The 17,796-nt window shown below is 42.7% G+C and overlaps 1 protein-coding gene across 1 annotated transcript; it reads right to left on the reverse strand.

The window, feature by feature from the left end:
- Window positions 1-8,318: 8,318 nt before the first annotated feature.
- On the reverse strand, window positions 8,319-16,810 carry LOC138604291 (alpha-2,8-sialyltransferase 8F-like). The gene is made up of 7 exons (XM_069676187.1): window positions 16,710-16,810; window positions 15,249-15,323; window positions 13,573-13,647; window positions 11,812-11,953; window positions 9,058-9,170; window positions 8,884-8,976; window positions 8,319-8,796 (listed from the first exon to the last, which is right to left on the reverse strand). Exons 1-7 carry the CDS (start codon window positions 16,808-16,810, stop codon window positions 8,319-8,321), a joined length of 1,077 nt encoding a protein of 358 aa, XP_069532288.1.
- Between the last annotated feature and the right edge of the window lie 986 nt (window positions 16,811-17,796).

The raw sequence follows: 17,796 nt of genomic DNA on the forward strand, positions 1-17,796 counted from the left end.
TCAGGTTCTAATATGATTGGGAGATAAGCAAGGAGCATGAACTAAGGCAGTAGTATCGAGTATCAATTACCTTTTCAGTATGTTGTGTAATTGGATTAAAATCATTGATGCATCAATTTGTACATCTCTTTGCTTGTAAATAAGTAAATTATCTTATATTATCTTATATATCATATTCGGTGACTGTTTTAAATTATTTATCTGATCTGCAATGTGACTAAAGTTATTAAACATATGTAGTGCAGTAAAAACTGCATTATTTGCATTATTTTTAAGAAAAGAGGGGAAGAAAAGGGAAACACTGAAGAACATCATGGTGAGAATAAAACTTCCTTCAGCTCCGTCTCATGGTTTTATTCTCTCAGAAACTTTGTCGTAAGTGAAACTAGTTTTGCAGGATTATGTGTGTGTCCATGACTTGCAAACGTCAAGTTTTTATCTTGAAGGTTAAATGCGCAAACCAGCAGCAGAAATACAATGACCTCAAACCAGGAAGTACTTTGTAATTCAGTGTAAATCATGTAAGAGCTCTTTATTAACAATAAGAGTGATGTATGTATGGGACAAAAATCTGGTTTTTGTAAACCTGCTCTCAAAAATAAGATAAGAAGCATTTATTGTCATTATATACAGAATACAACAAATTGCGAGTGACCCTACAAGCGGTGCTTAAAAATACATACACACAATCTTTGGGAAAGAAACTGTTCAAGAGTCGTGTTTTAATTAATTTGATCTTATTAATAAAAAGACCAAGATATCATTACTGTTAAATATATGACAGCAATGTGACACAAATAATCTTAATTAACCAATAATTTGTGACGATTTGTTATAAATTGGAACCCAGAATGCAAACCAGACTGAAGAAGCTTTTAACAGGTTTTATTTGGAGGAATTGTGCAAGGGAGGGGGGAGTCCACGGTCCGAGGGCTGTGAGAGGATCCAGAGGAGTGTGACAGGCAGTGAGGGTTAAATCCTGGAGAGTGTGCTGGGTTTGTGGGCTGGTGTGAGGCGAGGAGTGAGGCACTGGAAAAAAGGAGAGAGAACAAGGGTAAGTAAAAAATCACAAGAACAGAAAAATCTTCAATTCTTTCAATTGGATCGCTAGAGCTCTAGAAGAGGCCGTTGTACCGCAGTGTGGAGTGACAATACTCTGGCGCTGAGGCTTGTGTCTGCAGCAGTCTTGTAACCAGCTTGATTGCAGAGCAGCAGCAGGTGAGAGCAATCAACCTCAGCGCCGTGGGGGGAAGGGAGCAGCCTCTGGAAGCAGGTGAAGGAGACAGCACACAGCCCACACAGGAAACAGAATCAACCAAAATAAAAAGTGCAAAGTTCAGGCTCACCACATATTTGACCCCTTTTGGACATAAATATTTTTGTATCCTCGACTGATATTTAGATTCCTCATACCAGCTACAACCACTAGATGGAAGCAAACCTTTGACAGTATGTCTGGTATATCTCCCAATATTCCAAGTCATTTCTTACATTATAGTTAATTGGTGCCAAAACTAACAATATTTAAAAAAACATTTTACCAACATATCTACAACACTGTATGTATGCCACAGTAGAATCCTTTCTTTTGTAATTCTTTCTCTTTTCCTCATGTCTTCATGTTTGTTCTTGCATCACCGTGTATTTTAACATCATGTTACACGTGTTTGTGTAAAGCACTCAGTAAAGCTGGTTTTGGTATGTGACATACAAATTAACTTTATTACTTTAAGGAAGGTTATTTGTTTTTTTACTATTGTACTCAAATTACAAATGTCTTTTTTTCCCCTAAACAGCATCAAAGTTGTAGCTACTTGCTCTTTCATGAAGTTAGTGTACTTTTGCCTCTTTCTTCATTCACATAACTTTTCAGTTGAGCTGAGTTGAACGGAGATGCAGACAGAGCTAAAAGAGTGAATATTGGACTTTAATTTGCCGGGCAGTTGGTTCTCAACTGGTCTAGCCACAGGACCCACCAGCTCATCAGCTCATATTGACAAGGAGGCCAGCGCATTTTTACAGGAAGAAAATAGATGAAAATAAATTGAGTAATATCACTTTAAATGTATTTAAAGTGAGGTAGCTATATTGACAGAAAGGGTAGATCATATGGACAAGGAGGGTAGCTGATTTTGACTAGTAGAAAATAGATGAAAATTGAGTGATATCACTTTAAATGCAGTAAATGAATGAAGTAATTTAAATGAAGTAAAGACAGTTGGGGGATCTGACAAATCAGTATCATTACACTGCTTCTTGGTAGATGAGAAATTAAAAAGACGATGAAATAATATCTGGCCATATTTCAAGGTCATACAAAATATTAAATAAGCAATTACCCACTATCAGATAACAACTAACGTTAGTATTGAGCCACTTACTGGCATATTTTACTGTTAGCTAGGAAGTGGCTGTAGGCTTAAGTTACCTTTTGGTATTGTTACACAACACAGTTAGACTACGAGACTTTGTTCAGTCCTCCTGTTTCTCTGCCAGTTTGAGGTGTGTATTGTTTTATCACAATAGTGGTGCCTGAAGCTATCAGTAAAGGACACTGTGAACTGTACCTGGTTGTCTGTGTGTTGCATTTGGGTCCTCCGCCAGCACGTTACAGATTTCATATCTGGCCACGAGGAGCGGGGCGCCCGCTACTTTATTTTTCTGCATGGAAGGTGACAACCCTAGTTATCAATTGTGTGTTTTACCTTGAGATATGTCTCGATGCCCCTCTGGATTTTTATTATCCAGTTGCTTTTAAAGATACTTACTTGGCCGTGATATAATATGGATTATCAGAGACTTACAGCCTGTAGTATGGTAGTACAACTTTATACCAGTATTTGAGCTTCCAACCCTGAGCAGAGGAAAATGGCCGACCTGTGACTGAACTAACTGAGGAACTTATTACCAACGAGAGGTTATTAGGCATTGCGACTTGGCTTCCTTTGTCTTTGTACCATCACAGGATTGCTCGAGTGTTTCTGATTGGTTTGCTCACCTCTGGGCTCCACTACTGTTCATCAAGCCAGCCAGCAACAACAGACAGCCATAAACCTCAAGAAGGTCTTCTGTCAGCTGCTGTACAGACCAGTGATTGACACTGGCTGCACTGACGCCGCTCTGCCAGCAATAAGCCACAGGTGATTTACTCAGAGTTTCCCTGTCAGCGTCACTCTCTCTGCCTAGAGGCCAATCAGCTCTCATTAAATCCTTCCTCAGTGAGCAAAGTTTGTCAAGTATTCACTTTCCTCTGCTTAAGAGGAGGAAACAACATGAAGTTTAAATGGATAACACACAGCTGGTGCTGCTTTACAGTAAGAGCCAACTGAGGCCACTAGAGGGCAACTTCCTGTCAAAGGAGGCAGCATTTCAGAGCGTGTGGAAGGGGAGATATGAGGACGTGCTATGGGGACACTCAAAGACCCCATCTGCTCAGAGTATTTGTGACTGGCAGCTTGGCCTTATGTCTCCAAAACTATTCTAGGTTATGCTGCTCAGACTTGTTTGTTTGTGGGGGAAATAAAGAATTCGGGCAGCTATCCAGGTCAGAGGAATTACCCTGTGGCATAGTTATGTATTTGTGTCAATATTTGAGATATATTTCACTTAACAGTAACAATATGCATCTTCCAGTTTAGGATTGAGACACACTTTGGAACTAAAAGCCCTCAGAGGGAGAGAGAGAGAGAGAGAGAGAGAGAGAGAGAGAGAGAGGGGCAACAGGCAGAGGAGGATAAAACAAATATACTAACCTACGCTTTGTCTTCTCTCCAACTCTAACTCGTTCCCACCGTCCTGATCAGGTAACATCTCACCACCCGCGAGATTTCAGAGCGAGACTTCTCCTTGAGCGAGACTTCTGTATCTGGTTGCATAAAAAGGATCTTACTCTTTAAAACAAGGACAATCTTTGTAGGGATCATTTCTGTGATGTTGTCAGACACCTGGAGTAACAATCTGAGCCTGTCAGTGGCAAAAACAAGCTCTTTTAGTGGACGTACTTTGATCGGGCGCAATTGCCCCAGGGGATTATATTGCAGCCATTGCGGCCGTATCGTGGCGAGGGTGGAGACCACCTACTGGACCGATTCCAAAAGTTTTTGTTCCTATGAGTCATTTCGACATAAATTTGTCAAGATAGGGCCCAGGTTTAAAAATACAGAAATTCTCCTTTAATATACAGCACAGAGATCAGTCACAGACAGAGGAATAAGCCGGTGAAGATTAAGTCTCTTTGAGGGTCTATTCATCAGGGATACCACATTGTCCACCCTTGCCACCCTTGAAAATGTGGGTATTGTCCTGCTCTCGTTGTCAGAATAAGAGCTGTGTTTGATTTTGATTGGTGAAGATCGGGGGGTCTCTACAGTCCTATCAGGTGAATAACAGGCACTCTGATGCCCTACAGTAGGACACGCAAGAGAGATGAAGTAATGTAAATGATATTTACATTGATCAGCCATAACAACATGAGCACAGACGGGTCGACTGAATAACATTGATTATCTCATTACAATGGCACCTGTCAGTGGCTGTGATATGTTAGGTAGCAAGCGAACAGTTTTGTCCTCAAAGTTGATGTGTTGATAGCAGGAAAAGTGGGGAAGCAAGGATATGAGCGAGTTTGTCAGTGAACAGATTGTGATGGTTAGATGGCTGGATCAGAGCATCTCCAAAATTGCAGCTCTTTTAGGGTGTTCCCGTCTGCAGTGGTCAGGACCTAGCAAAAGTGGTCCAAGGAAGGAAAACCAGCCATGGTTATGGGTGGCCAAGGCTCATTGATGCACGAGGGGAACAGTGGCTGGACCGCGTGGTCCGCTTCAACAGAAGAGCTACTGTAGCTCAAATTGCTGAAAAAGTTAATAATGGTTCTGATAGAAAGGTGTGCACCATAGGAAGAAGGCAAGCCGGTAGAGGAAGTGTGATGCTTTGAACCATGCTGCTGGGAAACCTTTGGTCCTGCCATTCATGTGGATGTTACTTTGACACGTAACACATATAAACATTGTTGCAGACCAAGTACACCCCTTCATGGAAACGCCCCACAACACTGCAATAATGGTTTAGAAATTATTTGACAAACACGACAACGAGTTCAAGGTGTTGACTTGTCCTCCAAATTCCTCAGATCTCAATCTAATCGGGCATCTGTGGAATGTGCTGGATAAACCAGTCTGTTCCATGGAGGCACCACCTCGCAACTTACAGGATTTACATGATCTGCTGCTAACGTCTTGGTGCCAGATACCTCAGCACAATTTCAGAGGTCTAGTGGAGTCAATGCCTCGATGGGTCAGGGCTGTTTTGGCAAAAGGACCTACACAATGTTAGGCAGGTGCATGGTCATATTGTTATGGCTGATCTGTGTGTATCCCAACTGTATTGGAAAAAGTGCAAATGATGAATAGAAAAATTACTTTGGATTCATGTGATACACTACACCAGCACACGGCTTACATCAGGTCGACAATGTTTTGTGAGATGTAGCAAATCAATAGAAGAATGCTCATAAAGGGGCTGGAAAAAGTCTTTGCTAATAAATCAGTGAATCAAACATTGTTCCATTCAAAAAACTAACACCAAGTACAAACTGCCAGAGCCCTGCGAAGGACAATCCTGCTCCCGCTCCTGCTCCCGCTCCTGCTCCCGTTGGATTTCTGACCATAACTGCCCGCTCCCGTTGGTAAATTTATTATAATCCTCAGACATAACTACCTGTGGCACCGACAGTCAGGTGCATTAAAACGCAAGGAGGCAGAGAATAAGAGGACTTTCATTGAATCCTGTATAGTCATGTAGGCAAAGAGGACTTATTCTTAAACAAGGTTATTTCAAGACTGTATTCATTGTCAAACATAAGGGGACTAATTTCTACAATTTTCATCCCGCAAAAGTCCCGCTGTTTGTTTTTGATTCGCGTTGGGTCCTGCGGGACCAGCTGGGTCCCAATCCCAAGGCACTCCTCCAAACTGTGTCCAAAACTAGCCAAATGTGGCTTTTGTAAGTAGAAATTCTGCATTCTAAGGACAAAACTTGGCAGGTTTTGGGTACTCTAAGGCTCAAAGACACTAAATCATTCCTGACAAAGCATATCTGATCAATATTTTTTCCCACACATCAATTTAATTTTCCCTCTCGCCTCTTTGTGTTGTTTACAAAACAGAAGTAAAATCACAAAAATGTTTCTAAAGTTGGCTCACAATTTCTGACAATAAAAATCACTGTTAAAGGAGAAATTCACCCCTGGAAAAAGCCACTGTCAGTCAAAGCTGGTGTTCTCTGTCATCGATAAAAGCAATAACATCTGGCGGAGGTTTTCCAGGGTCCATTGGAGAAGCTGATAGCGTCCTCCAAAGGCACAGAGCGAAATTGCATTTTTTTAATACCATAATAGCATGATAGGACTGAGGTTGAAAATCAGCAAAGCGGCCCTTCAAGACTTTACAAATGTCAGCATGAAAGGCAATACTCCCAGTTGCAAATATTACACCCGAGACTTGATGCAGACACAAAGGAAGGTTACCCAAAAGTTATCATTTTCACTCTTTGTGCACAATTCACAATCATATCATCTTAGATCAGAGTCAATTAAATTGGTACCATTTCCTGTCCAGTTACTTGAGGATGGGTGGCACATTATAACATAACTATAACCGTAGCTAACTTTATTTAATAGTGTTGCTATTCCTGTTTCTTTCTGTGGCGTCTTTGCCCACAGAGGGCGGCCATGATGGTTTGTAGGTGATGCTCCAGGGACATCAGTGTCAGAGTGCAGAAATCATCTTTCACAACCAGCACCAGATTTTTTTAACAATGTTTGAAAAATGTGAGTACCAAACATTTCTCCTCAACAAGTGATAAGTGTTTGATGAGCTTTTCAACCACAACATTCAGCGTGCTGCTGTTTTAGCAAGACAGTCTTCATGTAAAGGAGGTATTTGAGTAACTTCAAAATACTTTCAGTTTGTTTTAAAAGCTCCTGTGGTCAGTTAGTAACTGATTTATATAAGGCACTACATTGTAGACCTAAGCCTCACAAAGGATTTCCCATTCAAATCAAAATGAGTCCTTTCAGACTCCAGCTGGAACACGTATGGTAGTAAATACACCTAGTTTTAGGGCCTGTGTCCACTAACAGCTAATTTTGCACTAGCAGCGCCCACAACCTCAATTTCAGACCGTTTCCCAGCGTTACTAGGTTACGAAGTTGTCTGACGACACTTCTGCTTCCCTGCTTGGTAGTGACCATTAAGTCTGTTTTAAATTGCTCTGTATGCTTAATATTTGCTTTAATTACAGGAAATTTTAAAAAGAAAACATAAAAACAATGAAAAGGAATCGTGTCCTGGCGTTAGCAGCAGCTCTAGACCTGGAAATTGTACCCTCAAGAAAACAAAATGATAAGCTTCTCCTCTGCCATTGTTGTTGACAAAGTTAATATCTGAAGTCCCACCCCTTCTTGATATTGATTGGTCGGTGATGGAGAAGTGACATTGACAAGCACGGCTGTGTTTCAAAAGTCAAACTACGCTCACCGGCCACTTCATTAGGTACACCTGGAAAATCTAATGAAATCCAGTACACCAGCTCAGCCACAAGATTTGCTTTAATGTTGCCTGTTGTCACGATTTGAGGTTAAACAGAAAAGGGAAAGGACCCAGGTGCAGACTTAATGAATTTCTTAAATAAAACAAAAGGCAAAATCCAAAAAGGCAGAGCAAGTGAAATACAAACAAAAAGAAAAGAAACCTAGAAACACGAGGAACGTATTCACAGGAGGAAGGACATAGACTCAATGAACTGGCACAGAAGGGTAGGAACACAGAGACTAAATATGCACAGGGTAATCAGGGACAGGTGAGACTAATCAACACAAGTGAACACAATGAGGGCAGGGCACACAATCTAAAGGGAGTGTATTTTGAAATGAGAGTGCTGTAAACGCAGTGACAAAAAACAGATGATGCCGAGGGCATTTTTGCGCTGATGAATCTGAGCGCTGAATACGGTGGGCAGATTTGGTTTTATATACAAAATAGGCGTCGCCAGTACAAAAAACACCATTAGTGTACACAGGCCCTTATAGTGACGAAGGTTTACTGCATTTTAGTTTTAGTGTAGATGTCTTGGTATCTGTTTTGCTTGGACACATGTAATCTGTGTCATCAGCCAAAAATATGGGTCCATTCATTAAATAAAATATATTATTATATTATTAAATCATGAAGTTTTTTTATATAAAAAAAAATTAAAAGACTTCATGAGAGACTGGCTTTAAAAAAGGCACTTTTCTACTGTTCTGTAAGCTGTCCCAGGGTCTACTTTTTTCTAGGGCGACAATCTCCCAGGTGAAGCTTTAGCACTCCCTGACTGTGCAGCCGCAACAATAGGTCGAACTCAGCCGGCATGGCATGGAATTGTTTTTTAGCTTTTATGTCATCGTAGTAGTGGTTTGTAAGGGTGTAGAGTCCGTGTGGGTGACTACTGAAGGGCCAGAATCCGTATAGATGCACGTTGCTGCAGAGCTCCAGTGCCAGGCTAGCCATGATGATACCGGTGCTGAGACGCACTGCACGCAGGCCTTCATCGCGCCAGAAGCCGGCCAGACTCTTAAGGTACTCAGGGTTGAAGAACACTGGCTGCATGGGCTTTCCAAAGTCCTCCATGGTGTAAGCGGCCCGCAGGCAAACAGGAGTGCAGAAGCCAAAGGAGAAGGCTGGAAGGAGCAGCAGGGAGTTGCCGTAAATACGCAGATTCTCCACAAACTGATGGCGACGCCCCGTCAGAGACCCATACCTGAAAATAAACAGCAGATGTGAAGCAACAACAGCAACAAAATAACATTTAAAGTGACAGTGCTGTCAGATTGATCCTGTCACTCACTTTTTTATGAGGATTGTTGGGTTCGCAGTTACAAGGTCAGTCTTAACGCCCACATGCCTCTCGTATCCATTTTCCAAAGGGGGTAGGTTGCACCTGAATGAGTAAAAACCAGAGATTAATCGAATTCTGTTGGTTAACATGTTTATCAGTCTCTCAGTTCACCACCTCTCTCACCTGATGACAAACTGAGCTGAATCAATCATCTCTCCACAGCCGCTGTCAGTCAGGATCCCTCCATTCCCAACAACAGCACACGTGTCCCATGTTTTATGTGAGAAAGGATGCTCCTGGAATCACCACCAATGGAAAAAGTATTACTAAACAATCACTTATTCTGATGATAATGTCCTCCCTGTGTGAAATCTAGTGCTGGATCTCATTTGCAAATGTTTCCGCATCACTTGACATCAAAGCCCTGTAGTGTGTACCTTTAAAAGAGAGGATGTTAACTTTGCACGACTTTATGGTTATATGGTTTGCACAGTGATCACTGTGCCTGATTATTAGAAATATGTAGCAGCTGTTTCTGGCTGCTATTTTGCACCTGTGAACTACAGATAACCTTTGTCAATACACTAAAAGGGAAGAAGCTCCGCGGTTCAATGATTTACCAAATGTACTTTTAGGTCCGGGAGCACCATAATTGCATATATTTTTTATACTGTTGTTTGGTTAGTTAGAGGAGATATCCCATGACACGGGTGTTGCATCCATGTTGTAACCATATCAGTGGCAGAGCATTTCACTGCAGATCAAGAAGTCCCAAGTTCAAATCTGGATGTCCCCTGGTAAATTTCAGGAGTTGGATAACTCATAATTTGATACTAATTTTGATACTCAGATCTGAACTGTGGCGTGATGATCACTTCTTGACAGTGAACATTCGATAAAATATCTCACTTCCACTTTCCAAAATTTTCAAGAGAAAGTTGTGGAAAGAGTTGGGCGTTATTAGTACCGAATACTTGTCAAGTAATTAGTGAAATTACTTTAAAAAACAAGTGCTGTGAAATTTGGTCCCTTTATTCACCATTCCCAGGTCCATCTCCTCATCATTGATACAGTTTATTATGTTCAAGGTCTTGGGTAGTTCGAGCCCATCACAGCTGGCAAGGTACACCCTGGACTGATCGCCAGTCAATCACAGGGTTGCCACATAGAGAAGAACAACCTTTCACCCTCACAATCACAATCAGGGCAATTTATAGTCACCAGTTAACCCAACAAGCACGTCTTTGGACTGTGGGAGGAAGCCGGAGTACCCATGCGTGCACGGGGAGAACATGCAAATTCTACACAGAAAGGCCCCCTTCGTCTGAACCAGGATTCCAACTTGTTAAAATCTGCTAGGAAGTTGACAGTCATGTTTTTGAGCAAAATGTCTCAACTACTGAGAAGATAGATTGCTATGAGACTTGGTTCAGGATGAATTGTAAAAACTTTACAATTTAAATACTACACACTAAACTTTTCACCTAACATCAGCATCAGCTCATAATATTTTCTGTGTTTTATGCTAATTAGCAAATAATACCGTGCTAAAGCACTAAAATAAGATGTTGAACATGGTCAACAACACCTGTTAGCATTGAACAACTGAACTGTTGGCTTCTCGATAGTAAAATTTTATTTGGCATAGCGCCTTTCAAAGAGCATGGTTATAAATAAAATTAATAAGTATGGTAGTAAGAATAGACACATTATGTTATGGCAAAACAGTGAAAAAATGTTGGGATGTTGGACACACTATTAATTACCACTGCAGGGCAAATCACCTGTGCTTTGTCTACTATGCATCTGATCACACGTTGAGTGTCCCAGAACCGTAGCCACGAAAAACAAGGGGCACAAACCCTGCAGCCCAGCTGGACGTGGAGGTGTGTGGTTATGACAGAGCGACGACCTCATCATTGGCAGCAACCTACTGAGGTATCTGACCCATCGCCTGAAGATGGAGAGGGGTCTGCTGGACTTTGGCTCCCTCACACCTTGCACTGAAAATGGTCCCCAAGAACAGCTGTTGAGTTTGATGGCTGAGGTGGTCGAGGAGACAGAGGACTTCACTGACAATAAAGAAAGCCTGTCACCCTGGAGCCTATGACTGAGCACTTGGTCTGGGTCAAGCTGCAGCAAGAGAGCGTGGTGTCAGCTGGAAGCACACTAATGCTGGAGCCTACAAGTTAGAGAACATGGCCAAGATCAGTCATAGTACGGACAATAGTGGCATTGCTGAGAGATGACGGCTGGCTGCCTCTGAAAGTTGTAAATCCTTCTGACAGGCTGGTAACACTGAAATGAAACGCTAAACTTGCTAATGTATATTCCTGTGTGTCAGTGGAGATTTTCAGCAATCTTGAGGTCGCCAGTGACTGCCAGCCCAGCATGTAGCAAAATGTGCAGCTGTCAAAATCCAGTCCAACCTGATGCTGAGCAAACCAAAGCCTAACCACGCAGGTCTCCTCCCTGCCTGACTATCCTTTGCTGAGGAAAGTATGCGGTCAATCTGGTCCACTACACTCAGTTTTGGACGATTTAGGATTGACTGATGTAAACACTGACTTGTGAAGTTTCTCTTGGCTGCAAAAAGAGATTGGTCAATCCCATTGCTGAGTTTTAGACCATCTCCTCTAGGACCAAGTTGGATTGCAGCAAGGCAACAGGCTGCTTGCACTGGATTCGGGTTGTTAATGAGAAACCCTTCCTACAACTACGCACAGTAGGAAAAACTGACGTGACAGTTGTGTTGGACGAGATGGAGGAGATGGAGTTAATGAGGAAATCATGCAGCAAGATTGCATCTCCCTTGGTGCAGCAGTTGATAAATAAAAATAAGTATGGTAGTAAGAACAGACACATTATGTTATGGCAAAACAGTGAAAAAATCTCAGCAGATGTTGAGGTAATATTCATGAGTGACGGACTACATACCTTTGCAAATGTGCTGAAAATCTCTGGGGTCACCTCAAGGGTCCTCTTCTCCCCATCGTACACAATCTTATGTCCCACTGGAGTGTTAGCCTGGGTAATGATGGCCTTGTCAAAACCATTGCACTTGCTGCTCAGCTGAGACCTTTGGAAACGTAGGGACTTTGTTAAAGCAAGAGGGTCAGGAGTGTCCATTAGGACTGACAAAAGAAGAAGAGCTAACTAGATTGGCAGTTTGTATAGCTTATAAATTAAAAGCTTATTTCATATAAGAACAGCATAAAATACCCAAGAGAGCAAGAGTAGTCATGGTTCCTTCGGGTGAAGTTCCATGATCTCCATCATGTGTGATGTAAATGCAACTGGCTCAGTAGGGTGTTTCTTTGTGGGGACAGGGATGCGACACTGGGACATTCCCCAAGAGCAAGCTTAGGTCGAACATACACTGAAGGGGCTCCCCCAGTTCAGCAGAACAGGCCTTGAGCATCCTTGGACACACCTCGTCTGGGCCAGCAGCTTTTCTGTGACCTAGTCTCTTCAGCTCTCTGCTCACCTAGTCTTTGGAGATGGTATGGGGGAGGGGGTTGTATTGTCCATGGGGATGGTGGTGGTAGTGGTGGTTGAGGGGGTGTTGCATTGTGCATGGAGATGATGGTGGGAGGGGGGGTTGCATAGCCCCTGGAGGCCGCAAAGAGAGAGAACAGCTGTCTCGGTGCACCTAAGCTTCTTGCTAATTTTGGGGTGACTGTAGCGGTGCCACCTTCAGACCAAACCCCTCCTTCCTTCCCAAGAACTTAAGGAGCTCCTTCAAGTCAAGGGTCCTACAGCTGGATGCTTTTTACCCTCCTCCCCATGCAAGGACCAAGGAGGCGAAATTGCAATGGCTCTGCCCAGTTCATATATTGGAAGCTCAGACCCCATCAGATGCACAGCTTTTCGTCTGTTTCTGGGATGGTGTAGCTAGAAAAACCCTCTCCAAGAAACGGCTGGCAGGATGGCTTTGTGAGTGCTTCTCCCAAGTCTATGTGCAGGTGAAAGAGACCCCTCCACAGTGGTTCATGCTCACATCACATAGCAGTGTCAATGACCCTTTTTAAAGCAGTGTGTGTCGAGGACATATGCATGGCAGCGTTGTGGTCTGCGCCCTTTTTGTTGAAACGGTCCTACCTCTTGGACATGTCAGGCTCCTTTTCCAGGTCTGTGCTTGCTGAAGCAATACAAGACTGGTAAAAAGGGAGGTGTGTTTTTCCTGACCCAAACAGGGTTAGTAAACAGTGAAGATGTTACGGTGGTCAGGTCTTTATTGTATCTATTACTCATTCAGTCTATTTATCAAACTCGGCTCCGACAAATTTGGAACGATGTTCGAGGGCTTCTTGGACGGAGACAGACAGAATTTGTAGCTGAGATGACGAGGAGTCGCAGAAGTTACGGACAGAGCATAGCATCGCGCCGGAGAAGGGTAGGAGATTAGCGTGTTGACCCGGGTTTTGTGTTCCCATCAATGCCGATCGGAGCTGAGGCGATAATTACCCGGGTCTAGTGCAGAGTCATTTGAGCCGATTGTAACCTTTCACATTAAGCAAAAAAGCCGGGTGTTAGCGGATTTTTTGACCAGTGGGAAAGCGGCTTTATAAGGAGTGTAGGTGGGCCAGGTCACCTGACCGTGCCAGTCAGGGTCAATGTAGTTGGCACGATCGCTTAGTCGAGACAGGGATTTCATGCATCACGGCTAGATTTATAAATAAATAAACATTTTTTTACCTCAATTTTAAGTAATTGTCCTCCTGCTTCTCCCAGGTTTTAGAGTAACGCTGCATTACTTTCTCAATGGCCGCCCTGTAACACAAAGCATGTTAAGAATCTCAAGGCTATCGCTTCCTCAAGACAGGAGTTGGTGGAGAAGGGTAGAGGTGCTTATAGGTTATATAAGGGCTGGGTGTGGCCCTATACAATGGCTCTAGCAGCTTTAGAGACACAATATGGTCAGCTACATCACCTTGCCCTGGCAGAAATACAAACCATCTTTCCCAAAGTTCCCCCTGGTAATGCAGGTAATTTCCATAAGTTTGCAGTTAGAATGAGATACATGGTGGGTATGTTACAGTCTCTAGGACCAGAAGGGGCGGCAGAACGTGCTTGCACATCATATCTGCAACGTCTGTTAAGCAAATTCAGTATTATACATGAATCCTCAAAGTAAGTCTCCCAAAGTCTTACTTAGGGTTGTCAAAGTCAAGCGGAGTAGTGAGCATTATACACTTGAGACCTATGCAATCCTTGATGATGGCTTAGAGCACATGTTACTGCCTTCAGCAGACGAGTGTCTTGGTCTTGACGGGGCGGGCAACAAACTTACACTTCAAACAATAAGGCAAGAGACAAAGACCATGTAACGTCAGTCAGTCACCCTAAAGATTGCTGCAGCATCAAACCAAAAAGAACATATCCAATAGAAGGGGCATTTACATCCAATAAACTCTCACTGGTAACGCAGGCCTATACTATCAAGAGGCTCCAGCAACACTGTCGCTATTTCCCAACGTGCCTCTGGATGCCATTTCTAATATACAGCCTCAGATCCTAATCGGCACTGATAGTCCTCACCTCATCACACCTGTTGAACAAGTCTCCCATTCGGTTCAAAGAGGGGACAACTAAGCTTGGTTGGGCACTCCAAGGGCCTACATCCCTAACTGGAACACAGGACACCCCAACTGCTGAGGGGTTTATGGCCTGTGGGAAAAGTGTAAGTGATGCCAAGCAAGGATGGAAGAGTTAGTAGAAGAGTTAGTAACCCTTGAACCTACAGATCCTGTCACCTAAAGACACCTAAAGAAGCTTCAGATTCACACATTTGAAGAGGCGGCTGTGAAGAATATCAAGGCTATAGCTCCCTCCAGACAGGAGTGGGTGGAGAATGTAGGAGGAGCTTATCGTTTATACAAATAAAGCTGCCACTCCTGTTTTTTGTTTTAAACTTGTGTAAATGCTGAAGACACCTATAGATTCCTTGTTTATTATAATAGATGCATAATAATGTAAGTCAATTCATGTTATATTAATTTGAATATGCACTGCAATGCGCTGGTTTATTTTCATTTATTGTACAGAAAGTCATCCATCTGTCAGTCCGTCCACCATTCACCTGTACCTCCATCCTTCTGCCAGTGCTCAATAAATGTTAACCATTTACCGGCTCTTGGATCCGTGTTTAAATGTGCACACCAGTTAGAGGTTCGGTGGTTCAGCAATAGTTCCAATCCTTTTATTTGCACAAGCTAATTTAGCTATTGTTTTTTTTACACACATACAGTATACACACATCCAAACACACAGCCAGGTGAGTAATCTCTGTAAAGCGCTGACAGGCCTTGATCTAACAAAGTCATGAACCTAAAGGTCACTTAAGGAGAAGCAGTGACAGTGTTTGCACTCACTTGCAGCCTTTGCAGATGTCATATTTCTTTGGGGGTCTTTTCCTCTGCGGCGCCGGTATGTGAGGGTCCACATCGCTGTGTAACAAACAAAAAACAGGACAGATGTGTTAAATGCAGAAGCCAGACAAGGGACAGATAATCTAATCAGGGCAGCAGCACAAAATTAGTGACCCTGTATTTAGACATTCACTATAAATAGTAACTTTGTGGACCAACCCTCCTCACAAAGATGCACAAAGATAGTCAACACAAAGATAACCCCCAAGTCCTAGGACCCTGAATGTAAAAGTTATAATAGGCCCTGTTTAAAATGTTTTGTATTGTTTGTTTCACTGCAAATGTTCCTGAAGTTCTGCTCCATCACCATCTGGTACGCTGCTGTCACTGCCAAGGTAAAGGGCAGGCTGCAGCATATCATCCGCTCTGCGGAGAGGGTGATTGGCTGCAATCTGCCATCTCTCTAGGACCTGTACACTTCCAGGACCCTGAGGCATGCAGGTAAGATTGTGGCCCACCCCACGACATGACATTGACTCTCATCCTCAATTAACATCACATTCATATTAAGTCTTTTATTCAGATTTATGCGCTACATTAACGCACACTGGAATACATACTGTATGTTTACATTGCACTGTTCTTAATTCTATACTGTTAAACATTTGCACTACCACCATATTGCACAAACATCCATACAGTTCTTTAATTACACCTGTCAGTGAAGTCACTGACGGGGGGCAGAACAGCACTTAGTTTCAGCTTCATAAACTGTGAATAAACAACCAGTGTACAAACTCACCAGCAGAGACCTTTGCTATCTAATTACATTTATTTGATTGCCAGTGTGTATGCTGTATCAGACTGTTTCTTATACAAGTTTCAATGACTGTGTGAAGATCCCCCTTATTACTGACTGCAAAAGACATTGTGATACTATGACTCATGCCGATATCATGGCACATTAACTCATAAAAGTGAGCATAAATCTTTTAAAAAACAACTTGAAAAAACTTCTTTTTAAATGAAAAAGTGTTGTTCTCCAAATTAAATTTCTATTTTTTATGCTCGTATCTTCAGTCTTTAACAAAGCTTAGTATTGTGGTGCCCTATGAGATATAATTACACATACCTGGAGCAGAAAAAAAGGAAAACTAACGCATCTTCCAAGGCCATCTAGCAACGAGAAAGAAGTGGACAAAACCCCCAAATCTAGATCTCCTGCAACTTTTGTCTTCCATAAATCCATAAATTCCATAAATTACCAATAACCAAGCTTAGTATTGTGGTGCCCTATGAGATATATTCACTCATACCTGGAGCAGAAAAAAGGAAAACGGAGTGCTAAATCAACTCTGCATCTCCTGCAACTTTTGTCATCCATAAATCTGCTATAACACTAAAACTTGCCCAACTGTAATGTAGAGACAGTAAATGTGTGTGCGTATGTAGTTCCACACTTACTTGCTGTCAAACATGTACCAGGTGAGAGTCGTCAGCAGGCTCCCCAAACACAGTACAGTGAGCAACAGAGGGAAGAGTGACTTCAAGAGCTGTCCCCTCATCTCACCTCAGACTGACCTCACACTAGACCCCCTCAGTTTCTGTCTCCCTCTTTTTCTGTCTTTGCTGAACACTCACCGGCTATCTGCTCTTTATCAACCCTCTCTGTATTTGTTATTTTGTTTCGTCTTCTTTATACATCTCGGTCTCTCCACTCCCACTCTCTCTCTCTCTCTCTCTCTCCCTCTCTCCCTCTCTCTCTCTCTCTCTCTCTCTCTCCATCTCTGTTAATCTTTTGGCTCTCTTCAGGCAAGTCCTCTTGTCTTCTCTGCACCTCTTACTTTCTTCTCTGTCCAGGTCAGCTGACATTAAAACAGATCTTTTTCTGCTCAGCATCTTTCTTCTTCAATCTTGTCTCTGAGGTAAGAAAACCCATCTTCTTTCCTCTGTCTCTCCCTCTTTTTCTCTCGTGTGTCCTCACAGCACAATACTCCACTGAAGTCCCAAAGCTGGAGCTGTGGTGGAAATCTGCAGACAACAGTCAGAACTCATGAATAAACACACAAAGCATTTGATGGATTTTAAGATCAGTATATTGTATACAATATATGATGAGAGAATACCAGATTATGCCCTGTCTCTCTGTATTTAGAGGACAATACACTGGCTGTTATAGAACACATAACACATGCTTTAACCAATGAGATCATGATTCATCATCACTTCCTCATTCACTGCCATATGCCAAACTGGCACAGGTCAAAGTCAGGTTCTTATATGACTGGGAGATAAGCAAGGAGCATGAACTCGAGAGACCGTTGTACCACAGTGTGGAGTGACAATACTCTGGCGCTGAGGCTTGTGTCTGCAGCAGTCTTGTAACCAGCTTGATTGCAGAGCAGTAGCAGGTGAGCGCAATCAACCTCAGTGCCGTGGGGGGAAGGGAGCAGCCTCTGGAAGCAGGTGAAGGAGACAGCACACAGCCCACACAGGAAACAGAATCAACCAAAATAAAAAGTGCAAAGTTCAGGCTCACCACATATTTGAC

This window comes from Semicossyphus pulcher, unplaced genomic scaffold (assembly GCF_022749685.1).
Source record: "Semicossyphus pulcher isolate SPU_LCO1_2020_fin unplaced genomic scaffold, fSemPul1.0.p SCAF_25, whole genome shotgun sequence".
In the NCBI taxonomy this organism is placed as follows: Eukaryota; Metazoa; Chordata; class Actinopteri; order Labriformes; family Labridae; genus Semicossyphus; species Semicossyphus pulcher.

What these genes read in the sequence shown, in the direction of transcription:
- LOC138604291 (XM_069676187.1), bottom strand. Translation starts at nt 16,810, where the DNA reads ATGAGGGGACAGCTCTTGAAGTCACTCTTCCCTCTGTTGCTCACTGTA. An exon ending in TGGTACATGTTTGACAGCAA is followed by an intron (nt 15,324 to 16,709) that starts GTAAGTGTGGAA and finishes TTTGTTACACAG; the next exon opens with CGATGTGGACCCTCACATAC. An exon ending in GACATCTGCAAAGGCTGCAA is followed by an intron (nt 13,648 to 15,248) that starts GTGAGTGCAAAC and finishes TTTGTGTTACAG; the next exon opens with GGCGGCCATTGAGAAAGTAA.